This window comes from Tribolium castaneum, chromosome 6, assembly GCF_031307605.1.
Source record: "Tribolium castaneum strain GA2 chromosome 6, icTriCast1.1, whole genome shotgun sequence".
NCBI lineage: Eukaryota > Metazoa > Arthropoda > Insecta > Coleoptera > Tenebrionidae > Tribolium > Tribolium castaneum.
Genome location: NC_087399.1, coordinates 3,520,949 through 3,533,662, shown reverse-complemented (window position 1 = coordinate 3,533,662; position 12,714 = coordinate 3,520,949). Strand labels below are relative to the sequence as shown.

The 12,714-nt window shown below is 38.1% G+C and overlaps 2 protein-coding genes across 2 annotated transcripts; one reads left to right on the top strand and one right to left on the bottom strand.

The window, feature by feature from the left end:
- Nucleotides 1-498: 498 nt before the first annotated feature.
- Nucleotides 499-3,505, bottom strand: Y-f (yellow-f). Its single transcript, NM_001168308.1, is given in 4 exon segments — nt 499-924; nt 2,376-2,839; nt 2,887-3,168; nt 3,216-3,505. Coding segments are annotated over 4 exon segments (1,377 nt in total). The 5' UTR covers nt 3,499-3,505; the 3' UTR covers nt 499-576.
- A 4,444-nt stretch (nt 3,506-7,949) lies between these two features.
- run (runt) lies at nt 7,950-12,016 on the top strand. Its single transcript, XM_964184.4, has 3 exons — nt 7,950-8,910; nt 9,242-9,409; nt 11,277-12,016. The coding sequence occupies exons 1-3, from the start codon at nt 8,463-8,465 to the stop codon at nt 11,768-11,770; spliced, it is 1,110 nt and encodes a 369-aa protein (XP_969277.1). The 5' UTR covers nt 7,950-8,462; the 3' UTR covers nt 11,771-12,016.
- Nucleotides 12,017-12,714: the final 698 nt, after the last annotated feature.

The window sequence follows — 12,714 nt, the reverse complement described above, 5'->3', positions numbered from 1 at the left end:
TTAGCACGAACACCCACACATAAAGGCGCACTTCCGTTTAGGTAATGGTCTGAGAGAGTGATGTCTGTCGAGGACTCGTTCATTTATTATTATCCTTCCTCCCTTTTCCCGTTTTTTCCCTTCGCTGTGCTCGTTTGCATAACACAAAATCACGATGTTTGATTACGACGTTTGACAGCCAGGCACTAAGAGCCGGCCACCGGATCCGTTCATTACCGGACCTGTCAATATTTGCACTCGGTCCGGTCGTGTTTCATTGTTTGAAGCACGTGATGTCGCCTCCGGTCAAGGTATTTTGACCGGATTGAAAGATCCGGAATCCATTCCGGGCGCGATTTCTGGTAAGCCAAAAGCCAGGATCAAGATTGGCGCGCGATATACGAGCAGATTTCGCAGACGGTGCACTGTTTTACTGAGGTTTTACCGGAATCGAATAAGATAGAGACAGTTTTATGGTGATCGGATATCGTTCACTAAACTACACCAATGAATTCGCGATTTATGGGACAAAAGAAGCTTTATTATCACAAAGACAATGATACAATAGACTGGAACTACAGTAAAAAACAGCATGCATTAATAGTGCGATCCGCCTCTTGAAGACTCGCATTTTGTGCCTCGGATGGCCGTCTCCACCGTCTCCACCCACACTCGGAAGTTCGTCCTGTCGTAATCAAGCCTTCCGTAGAGAAACACCGGCATGGTGTTGGTCAATACGACGATCTTATCGTCCACTATTTTCACATCACTTGGGTAGATCATCTTCTCGTCACTTCTCTGCACCACGGAAATATCACTCAGGGGCTTGTGGATGTTCCAGCAACCCAAGGCGTTCTGATTCACCAAACCCAGAAACAACACTCCTTTGCCTTGGTGCAAATCAGACGAGGAAGTTTGAGAAAGCTCACCTTTGTTTCCAACAATCTGAAAAAACAATTAACTCGTCTGCCAAAATACAGTGAACTCCGGTTATAACAAACCGACAATAACGTACTATTTTTCAAGCACCGAAAATTTTTCCATAAACATTTAAACACACAAATACGTGAATTTTTGAACATAATTAAAGTGAATTTGATAGTTGTGCAAAAATTTTGTAATACAGGAAAACTTTCCTTAACGGACAGCTCTGAATAACGGACACCACAACCACAACCTGTATTAAAATTTTCAAACTCCCATTAGTGGACACCTCTCTACACCGGACAATTAAAGATTTCTTATCGGTGTTCGTTGCTAAGAGGTTTTACTGTAGTAGAACTTAGGGAAAGTTAAAATAAATCAACTTTGCTTTACCTGATCTTTTACTAGTCTTACTGGGTTTTGAAATATGAAGTGTCCAAAAATTTGTCAAAAACCGCAATATCAACTAGGTTTGCGTCTTTTGATAACTTTTTTCAAAGTTTACTAAAAGCGGTGACATTTGAGCAAATGAAATTCAACCTTTGCCAAAAAAATGTCGGTAATTTTTTTTTGATCGGAGGACTTGTTTTTCTGTGGCTGTTTTTGTTAATTTTAACTCAATGTTATAGATTTTAAAGAACTAAAAAAACTTTTCTTGGTCCCAAATTTATTCGCCGACGAAAATTCTATATCTCAGAAACTGTGAATACTCAGATAATGAGTTTTAAGCTCTATTATTACCTTTTACAATATTTGCACAACTACAGAGTGCTCAAAAGATAAGCAAGTGTAGATTACAGAAAAAATCTTGAAAAAAATTCCGAAAATCATATTTAAAAAAATCAGGAGCTATAAACTTACTTTCTTAACTTCTTCAGTTTTTATTATTTTTTACTGGTTTTATGTTTCACACTAAGAAATCGTTTTCTAAAACAATAATAAATTATTATTTTTAAATTTACTATTAGTCCCTACCAGTTTTTTTTTGAATTAAAAAAAATAAAAATTAATAAAAAAATCTAAATTTTTAAATATGCCAACACTGGGTATTATTTCCTAAGAAACCACATATCATTTATTTAAAATTCATTTAATTTATTTTTTTATTCAATTTATTTAAAATTTTTTTAACAGATAGATCTTTTTCCTATTTTTAACTTTATAAGTATGCATTTCTCTATACATACCATTGAGTTGGTGCGCCGGTTTTTGAACACCCTGTATAAAATTCACACAGTATACATATTACTGTTTTCCAAAAAAATCATGTTTTTTTAAAATAGATACAGTAAAACTTTTGTTAATGGACACCTCCGAACAACGGACACCTCTTCACAACGGACATTTTTGTAGAAACGTATTTATTTTGTTTTATAAAAAATACCGCTCATAGCAACTTCGGATTTAACGAACCGATTTTGAGCATTTCGGAGTTCGTTATAACGGGACTCCACTGTAGTACCAACACCTACCTTAAAATCGCTGCCGTGGTACGACCTCGTGGCCAAATCCTCATTTTTCAAAATCCTGGTCGAAACTTTATACAAATTAACCCCAGCCATAGAATGAAAATAAGCATCTCTGAACCCATCAGATTTAACATCGGTGATGGCAATACTGAAAATCCCATCATTCCATTGAAACTCATGTCCTCCGATCGAAAATTCCCCAACAGTGTTCTCGAGATAGAAATAATTATGGTTCACCCTCCAAGCCTTATTTTGCCTCAAACTGTAAACAACTAAACCGTAACCCCCAACATCTGGGATGTAGGCAAAAGCGTCCCGACAGTTATTGTTAGTGATATCAATGGTCAAACTGGCCAGGTTTGACGTGTTCCGGAGGAGGTTTGCCGGGAACTGGTAGTACTGGAGGATTTTGTCGGTTTTCAAATCCATGAGGACCAAGGCAGTTGGTTGGATTTGTTGCGGGTTGCCTTCAAGCTTAATTACCAAATTGTTACCAACGCAAAAAATCAATCACCTGGAGTTTCAATAAGTCCAGTATCGACAAACCATAAGCGGTCGCACGAATCCACAGCCACCCGATAAACCGAAACGAACCGATAACCATCATCCCGGGAATCCCGCGAATCCCGCAAAGTATTGGTGGTCCAGTCGGGATAAGGGATCAATGGTACATTGTGCCTTTGGCTACTGTTCGCCCAGACGAAGTTGACAGTTGATGGCACCCCAACCCGCCTCCGAGGCACCGTCACAAACAACTTATCTCTCCAAAGATTAGCACCCATCGGGATATTGTTTTCTGCAATGACCTCGACTGATAACTTGAAAAAATTATCGAAAACTCACCGTAAACATAGTCAGGATTGGTGTCAGGTCTTTGGGTTGTTCGGCGAGTGGTGCGTCCAGGTCTCCTGGTGGTGTGCCTTTGGTTGTTGTTGGTGCTTCCAGGGAATGCGATGGGGTCGGGTTTAGGGATGTCGATAGGGGAGGAGGAGGAGGAGTCCTGTCCAGGCCAGACGTAGTTGATCCGAGTCCAGGAGAACTCCTCGTGGAGTCCTTTGCTTATTACTAGAGGAAGGACACAAAGGAGGAGGATCGAGGGCTTGAGCAGTGACATGATGCGAACCATTCGGACGATTTTTAAGAACTAAACGAAGATGCGTGTTGTGGTGGAGGGAAGACAGTGGCGTGCGCCTTAATTAAAACACAAACAAAATAAACAATATTATGTAAATCGCTATCTGGTTTGAACTCTGTCCTGGTTTAATTTGTTTATTGTGGTGCCCTACTAGCAACTTGAATAAACTCTTCCGTAACATCCGTGACTTTATTTAACCTTGTTGACGTCAATTTTAACATTCCAACATTTTCCTCAACAGGTGTAGTCATTTATTACTCTGCCGACCTTGGGGTTCTTCTTGAGTAATTATCTCATACCTATTTGTCATATAGCTCGAAGGAAAATACAGGCAAGTATGGTACACATCGATCCGAACCGTTCAGTATGTATAAAGAACTATGCAGCATTACCCCGAGATCAAGTGGCATAGATAAAGACGCGATTGTTTCCTAGCAGTGGCAACCAAAAGTTCTATCTCGTTTTATTTAATTAATGAGATACGTTGTTAAAATTCATACTTATTAAGGCGGTTTAGTTTATGAATAAATTAGGCGCGGAAAATTATGGAATAATTAAAGCACATAAACGATAATTAACTATTTTTTAATGTGTAATTAAAACTTTTTTAAAACATGAGAGAAGATTATGTAAGCGACCGACACAGTGGCGTACCCAAGTGGTGGGCAAATAATTACTACTTCCCAAGATCCGAATTGAAGACTTAATAAATGGTGAATGATAATATTTGATGTCTAAATGCCTGTCATTAGTTGTATAAAGCGGCATTTTCTGATCTTACATGAGAAATTCACAGACGACTAGATGAGCATCATTCTAACACACATTGTATAAGAACTATAAATTCTTACGATAGTCGTAACGAGTTTTATAGTACTCTTATGTAGTTGTATTTGTTGCATGAAAATATATATTTTTTACAAAAATAATTAGAGCTAGTTGTATTTAAACGATTACTCTAAGGTATTTAATTATCTCAGCAAATACTCACCTTTAGTTAAAAATTAAACTAACTCACCTACTTTTTTATTTTTTATTTATTTAAATACTTATAGTTTTTATTAAGTTAAAGTGCTTTGTCATAGTCTGCTGTTTTATAGGGTTTTTATAAAAGTCAGTTATACTTACCTAAAATATATTGACATTTATTGAGAGCTAATATTCTTATAAATATAATTGTAAATAGCAGATATACTTTTAAACATTCAATATGTCAAAAAATATACGTCAAAGTAGCCATATTTATACTGCTGTTTAACTTGGTGATAAAAAATCCTAGAAAACTGGCCATCGTTTAAACATTTTTCTTATATTTTTATATTTTTTATATTTTTTATATTTCTTATATTGCTTATATTGCTTATATTGCTTATATTTCTTATATTTCTTATATTTCTTATATTTTTTATATTTCTTATATTTTTTATATTTCTTATATTTCTTATATTTCTTATATTTTTTATATTTCTTATATTTCTTATATTTCTTATATTTCTTATATTTCTTATATTTCTTATATTTCTTATATTTCTTATATTTCTTATAACAGAATATTGAAACAAAGATACAAATTTTAAAACTAAATTATCTATATTTTTATCTTTATTACACCTCTCATAACTCCCTTTTTAATCCCGATGCTCTATCAGGTTTTATAAGATTCTGAGCTTGTTTTAAAACCATTTTACAACTATTTTAATAAAACTAATCTGTTTCATAAAGTTCTCAGAGAGTACACTTGACAATTGGTGCCCTTTTTTGGTTTTAAGTAAAAAACTAGCTGTAGGTGTTGTTAAGATAAAAATATTATTCAAAAATGTTTTAAGAACCATTTTATAGCACTCTTTTAAACCATCATAAAACTGTTTTTTACGAAAAATTTTAACGATTGGAATTTCCCTCAGACATAAATTAATCAACTAATAATTGATGAAACGTCAGAGAAAATCTCAGTTTCGTTGTTCGATTCAGGAGGCCGTTATTTGTGTGCCGACCGATTTGGTGCCGCTGCTCCGTCTGAGAGCATCCTCAAGGATGTTCGTTGATAAATGCGAAGATAAGGCACCAGTTTAGTGTAACAATGCGGCTGCGGAGGTATCACGGCTGTGTCGTCCCCCATTGATCACGAGATTGCGATCCTCAAGCGGGAATTGATTCATTTTGGTACACCGAGAGTTTATTCGATACGTTATTCCCATAAAAAACCCGGCTAATCCAGCCCAAGACAATCCGTAATATTCCAGAAGCAACAGATCGGAGAACAGAAAGGGGATAAACTACTATAACCACCCCCTTCTCATCTTGCGAATTAGTTGTTTAGTTTGGATGATCGAAAGCCTCTCCAACTTGGGTAGAAACATGAATTAATTATCTGACAGAGCTTGCGATCTCTCCGGAGGCGGAGGCTCCACCAACTTAACAGATCTCCTTCCGGAGACGCATGAAATATTCCGACGGAGTTTTTGCGTGTGACAGGGTTTTTTTCCGGTGCAACCGGAAAAAGCGCTGCAATTTTACTAATGTCGGAGGTAAGATGATGGCGAGTAATTAACGGAACAAGGGGCGGTGGGACAATGAAAAACAAGGCTTTTTCCAAATTGGAGAGACGCGAAACGAGGGCGAGGCAAATCCGGAAGTGAACAGTTGAACACTTCCCAACACCACGCCAACTAAAAAAATTGTAAAAATACACGCCAGTCTAGCAACAGATGAAATTTCAATTTTTTCATAAAAACTTCACGACTCTTCATAACGCCAGACCACGATTTTTTATTGATTTTTATTAGTTATAAAAAATAAAGAAGAATATGTAAATAAAGTATTTTTTTGTGGAACTCTATTTTCAGTTCAGTAGTTTTGCACACTTTTCTCGTTAATGGCCGTTTTAATTTAGCTATTTTATATTTTTCAAAGGCCGTTTCCCGCTTAATTAAGTGTTTAAATTTTTATGCTTCAGTCGAATTAATTACACATCATAAACGTGAAATCCAAGGTAAAAACAAACCATTCTGAAAATAGCTTTTATTGTCTTCTCACTTTCCCCTAATTTATTTTTGCCCATTTCGCACCTCAGTGTTCCCCGTTCCTTAAACAGCTCCCTCGAAGAATCGCAAAAATTCAATATGAAGCGCAATAACACGCGTGTAAAACATTAACCCCCGTCATGTGCAAGCGTTGCTTTAGATGAGGCATTGATTTATGCCCCGCCGGTTCGGATTGCAGCATGTCGTTTATTAGTAAGCGTGTATTAAGGGTGTTTTACTCCGAAATCTTCCCCATAAAAAACACTCACCCCCCGCTTTATTCAAATAAATCCGCTCCCTATCGATTAACCCCCCTCCCATAAACCCTACCAAAAAAACAAATTCGCATCAGTGGAGAAATCGGCACATTTGGCGTCTTATCCTGCGAGCAAACGCCAAACAATACGCTCACAACGTCGTCTGGAATCTAGTCGCTTGCGTCTGAAAACAGCTGAAAGTAGATGAGTGGAGTGGGGATGAGGGGGTGGCTTGGTGTGTGGCATGTCAGGGGAGGGACTAACCACGGCTAGGCCTCAAAAACCACGTCTGGGATTGGCTATATAGCGTCTCACTCCTACCAACGTCACCTAACCGAAACTGTCTCCCTCTCGCACAAACAGAAGCGCATCGCCCGTCTCTCGCACTCTATCCCGGTTACACCTCAACAAAACCCAACTAGCTTTCTTCATCACCTCATTTGCCGCCCAGGCCCGGAATAACACAAAAAATTACAACCAAATTTATAATTTGGAAAAATAAAATAAAATAAAAAATACTAATTTCGGGAGTGAGAGCATCTGATTGGCTAGATTTGCTCACGTGATCAGCCAATCACGCATTTAATTGGGGATTAAATTTACGGCGTTCATATTAGAATATAAAAATTAGTGGAACATTGTAGATATGCGATTTTTAATTTTATATACTCACTATGTACATTTTTCGAAAATGTATATACAGGGTGTTTTACGTAATTTTACGAGGCCTGCGCCTGTAAAATGCAATCAACAATGCATATTCCAACACTAACTTGATTACAAACTTTGACAAATTGAATAGTCTTCTCGAGTTTGTTCACCCCTTTAAAAAATAGCCTCGTTTTTGGTTAGTTAACTATTGAGTTAGACAGATTAGACACACATTTATTCCGTCTCTTGATAGAACACATCAAAATTGTTTGTGAAAAACAGCAATTTATGAGTAATAATGAGATAATGATTAGTTTGTCAACTATTGCAAGGGTTTCCAAAAATTAAATATTTAATTGTGTATTTTTTTAAACCAGTGTTCTGCGATTTTTGTATGTAAACACGCTGTATTTTTTGTTTTAATATATTTTTTATATATTTTCTAGTATTAGGAGATGTTCTATAGTTTATACATAACTTATGTCTTTTCTTTAATAATTTGTTAAACTTGGAGTGTTTGCCGTGGTGTGGACGTTGCGGTGGGCGCGAGCCCGGTCCTGCATTATGCTCACTCAATGTATCAAATTGTACGTCTCACTTCAACAAATGTAAGCGATACTTTGATCTCTGTCAAATGCAAAACTGTAGCACCTCTCACTTTCGTGCACGCAACCCCCATATTTTTTCTCTTTCTTCCAGTCAACAAGACGTCGTCTGTCCTTTGCCTTTGGTGTAAATCGGCGTGAATCCGTCTCTGTCTCCCGTTTTATAAAAGTCGGACCCCAGCAAGGGTCACATCTGTCCCTTTCTATCGCCCATTATAAGGCGACAAATCACATCGCTCTCTTTCATTCACCGTACCTATTTATGCTCCATAAAAACTACCCTCCTTCAGCAGCAGGAGCGGGGGTGCTAATATCGGCCGAACAAACGAAAAAGTTTCAAATTCAGTCCAACACCGGCGACCAAAAGTGCAGCAGCGTTTTTAAAAATAGAGTGTGTGGTTCGTGAGTGTCGTGCACCCATGCATTTGCCCATCAACGCCCAGCAGCCGTCGATCATGGACATGTACGCCAGCCTGCAAGAGACCCTCCAGGAGTACCACGGCGAGCTGGTGCAGACGGGCAGCCCGGCCGTGCTCTGCAGCGTGCTGCCCTCGCACTGGAGGAGCAACAAGAGCCTGCCCATCGCCTTCAAGGTGGTGGCCCTCGACGAGGTCCGCGACGGCACCACGGTCACCCTGAAGGCGGGCAACGACGAGAACTACTGCGCCGAGCTGCGGAACTGCACGGCGGTGATGAAGAACCAAGTGGCCAAGTTCAACGATTTGCGGTTCGTGGGGCGAAGCGGTCGCGGGAAGAGCTTCACCCTCACCATCACCATCAGCTCGGAGCCCTACTACCAGATCGCCACCTACAACAAGGCCATCAAGGTGACCGTGGACGGGCCCCGGGAGCCCCGGACCAAGTCAAGTAAGTACGAAACCGTGACAAACATTCAGTGTTTAATAAACAGCCATAAGCGCGTAAAACCTTCCATCAACATATGGCTCAAGTAAACAAATAAAACGAGTAACGACTTTCTTGGTTTGTCGGCATATTAAGTATAGTCAACAACGTAAAACTTTTTATGTTTATCGCAATCGAATTCAAACATTTAAATCAGTTTTATAGGGCATATGCTACAGATTCGGGTAAATTTAGTAGAGGAATAAAGCCAAGAATAAAACCGTTGTGTAAACACCCCCCGCGTGTTGATTGCAAAAGCGATGTTTACTAACCGAAAATTTACGATTTTTTACAGATTACCAGTATGGGTACGGCTTGCCCGGAATGCCCGCTGGATTCAACCCCTTTTTGTTGAATCCGGGATGGCTGGATGCGGCATACATGAGCTATACGTGGCCGGATTACTTCAGGGCCAGGACGAATGTGCCCACGCAAACCAATCTACATGCCTCACTTATTAAAGGTAAGGAAACAACAATCATGCTCTATTATTTAACGATACTATATTATTTAAAAGTTCTTAAGCTTTTTTCATAAAAAAAATAAAATTTTTAACTGTCAGTTTTGAAATATTTCCGAAAAACTATATTTTGGAAAGTTGTAACAGTCTTCTGAGCGACCATTTTTTTAAGTGGCTTCATTGTTTGTTAAAAAATTGAAAGTCATGAGCTTTACAAATCATAGTTTCCGAATAAAATAGTTATTTTATTTAGCTTTGCAAAAAGAAAATGGTGAGTTTGCTTATTGTCTCAGTTTTTGCATCTGATTTTAGTAATAACAATAACTGTGAGAAAATTCAGTCTTTAGTAATAATTTTCGTAGGAAGTTTTATAAAAAATAGTCATAAGCAAAAATATTTTAAAATAATAAGAGTGGTTCTAATACCTCGTAATATGTTATTTTGTACACAGAACTAATAATGATTTATTCTTATTTGACTTAATACATAAATTAAGCTTAATTATGTTTTATTTTTTAACGTAAACTGAAAATATCGCTCGTTCTATACCAGCAGTTTTTTTTTAATTTTCTATGATGAAAAACAAGCGAGATAACCGCTTAGAAAGAAAGGAATCGTGACGTCACACCCGCCTTTCATCACAGAATCTTCTTATTACTCTATCACTGAACGCTCACTCTCAATCACCAAAAATCTGACAAATATTTGAACATTTTTCAAAGATCTTCCACAGCGACGTTTCGATACCTTTATTGTATCTTCATCAGGCTACAATTTGGGCGTTTAATTATTATATTGTTGGATAACTAAACTAATAACTAAACGCCTAAATTGTAGCCTAATGAAGATACATCAAAGGTATCGAAACGTCGCGACGAAATTAATGGTTTTATTTCTCTTCTCCTGTATACCATCTTCGACGAATCAAACAAATATATTTTCAAGTACAAATACCACAAAATGATGAATCTTCTACAATATTAAAAATTAACTATTTTTTCGACTAATTTCTGTTTAAATTTTGTCTTCTGTTAGTGTCTTTTAAAAGCCTAAATCCATTTGATCTTAATATTGAACCAAATGCTCGATAGGCAGTTATGACGTCACAATTTCAAACTTAAAACGAAATAACTTGAGTTAGAAAACAGGTACAGAGAAATGATTTTCACTTCTGTAATAAGCGTCTTCAGTACTATCATTCAAGATAAATCTTTTTTATTAATTGCCAATGCCTTTAAACTGGAAATATTAATCAGGGATTACCTATAACACTGAAAACCTACTTCTCTTTACTTCCGCAAAATTAAAATGAATGGCTTATTATTAATCGGTGTTTATTTAACAAACAACACATACAGAATTTTTGTACCAATTTCTTTCTAAAGAGAGATGTTTAAGCAAAATTAACTTTCCAACTTCAAAATTAATAAATAATTATGCCAGATAGAAACCACTTTGTTACAGTTAATAAAATTGCAAGGCCAATATGAAGCAAATAACAGACAATATCGTCAGTTCGAGGCGACAGCCGAGTCTGTGTTTGCTCATTATCTTACGTGAGACTAAAAGATTTTGGCTAACTTATTCGTAATAATTAATCAAAATTTTATGAAATAATATGGTTATAACTTTAGAATTTTTTCAAAATTTTGCTTTTCAACAACGAAATACTGTTTCTTAAGCTCCTTGTATTACTGTGAAATCTTTTTTAATAGACACCTCCGAACAGCGGACACCTCTTTACAACGGACAATTTACTGTATTATGATTTGTTTATCGAATACTTCAAGTTTTGCTCGTAATACGATTGTGAATATAAAAAAATATATGTTAATAATTTGATTTTCAACCTGTTTTTTTTTTGTTGCAGGTGCTACTCAACTGCCCCCCACCAACGGCGAGTTCTACCTCCCCCCTCAGCCGCAGTTCCACCCCCCGCACAACTTCCTCCCCCCGAACGGCATCCTCCCCCAGCTCTCTCTCAGCGACTCTCCACTCCTGCGCCCTTCGGTGGGCCCCATGGACCAGCTAAGTCTTCGGATATCGCCAGTGTCCAACAGCCAAAGTCCCACCGCCCAAGAGACGAAAATCCACTCAACTGTCGATCAATCCACTTCGGAAAACTCGGACGACGAAGACATCGACGTGGTCAAATCGGCCTTCGTTCCAATCAAACCTGCCAACCTTATCTTGCAAGAAGTCCAACCTGACTCCACTGTGCAAGACAAGGAGTTGAAGAAAAACGAGCTGAAAGCTCCAAGTTCGAGGAGTATCAAGAGTTTGGCCGAGGAGAAGAGTCCCAATACGAAGATTCATCACCAGCAGGAAATTACGGCGACGAAAAGTGTGTGGAGGCCGTACTAAGGGTACTTGGGGTAGTTGTCGGTTAGATGCAATATTGTGTAAAGTGTGTAAATAGACTAATTTATTGTAAATATGTACAGTGCGAGAAAGCGTGTAAATTGTGTTAGTTCTTCGAGATTTTAAAGAGTACCGCAATTGTGATAGCAGGTACTATAGGTACTAGAGACTTTAGATATTTTTGTACAAACAACGTGCTCCTTTATAAAGATCTAGCAAATACTAAAATAAACCAATTATTGCTATAAACACCTCTTTTTTTACCCCAAACTCTACGAACTGGTAGTACTACCAGTAGCTATTTTTCAAATTAGACGCCATATGGGAAAAACACCGATACGGTGTGTCAATGGTTGGAAACCAAAAGGAAGGCGTACTTTTCGTTACATTCGGAGAGTTTTTTGCAAGTGCAGCACTCTAGATAGTGTATTATTTCTGGCTTTAAACCCGGTCGTGGTGGCATTGTTTGTTCGTTTCATCGTCTCATTGTGTCGAGGGTTGTGATAAATCAATATCGGGGCATAAATCGTAGATCTCACCCTATATATTTAGCTAAGTCGGTACAATAGGGCGAGTAACAGCTGTGATTCCCCGTGTATGAGTCGATCGGGCTCGTATTTGGCCCCCCGAGTCCGCGTATGATTAATGGGGGCTGTCGGCGAGAGTGTTTATGTCGCAGCCCTTTTATGCGTTCACAGTTCGACGCACACGTATCAAAACTTTGCAGCGGGGTCTCTGCAACCGCCACTTTTCATTAAAACACTCCACCGAAAAGAGATTTTTTTCTTTGGCCGTGGAAAAAATCGGTTGATTGGTCGCGTGGTCACATGTGTGTGCGATCCGTCACATTTCATCGAATTTCATGGACGGATGGCTCTTTTGTGCGAGCCCTGATCGGGGGTGCGACCCGTCACACGTTGTGGACCTCGTTACATGGTCACACAGTC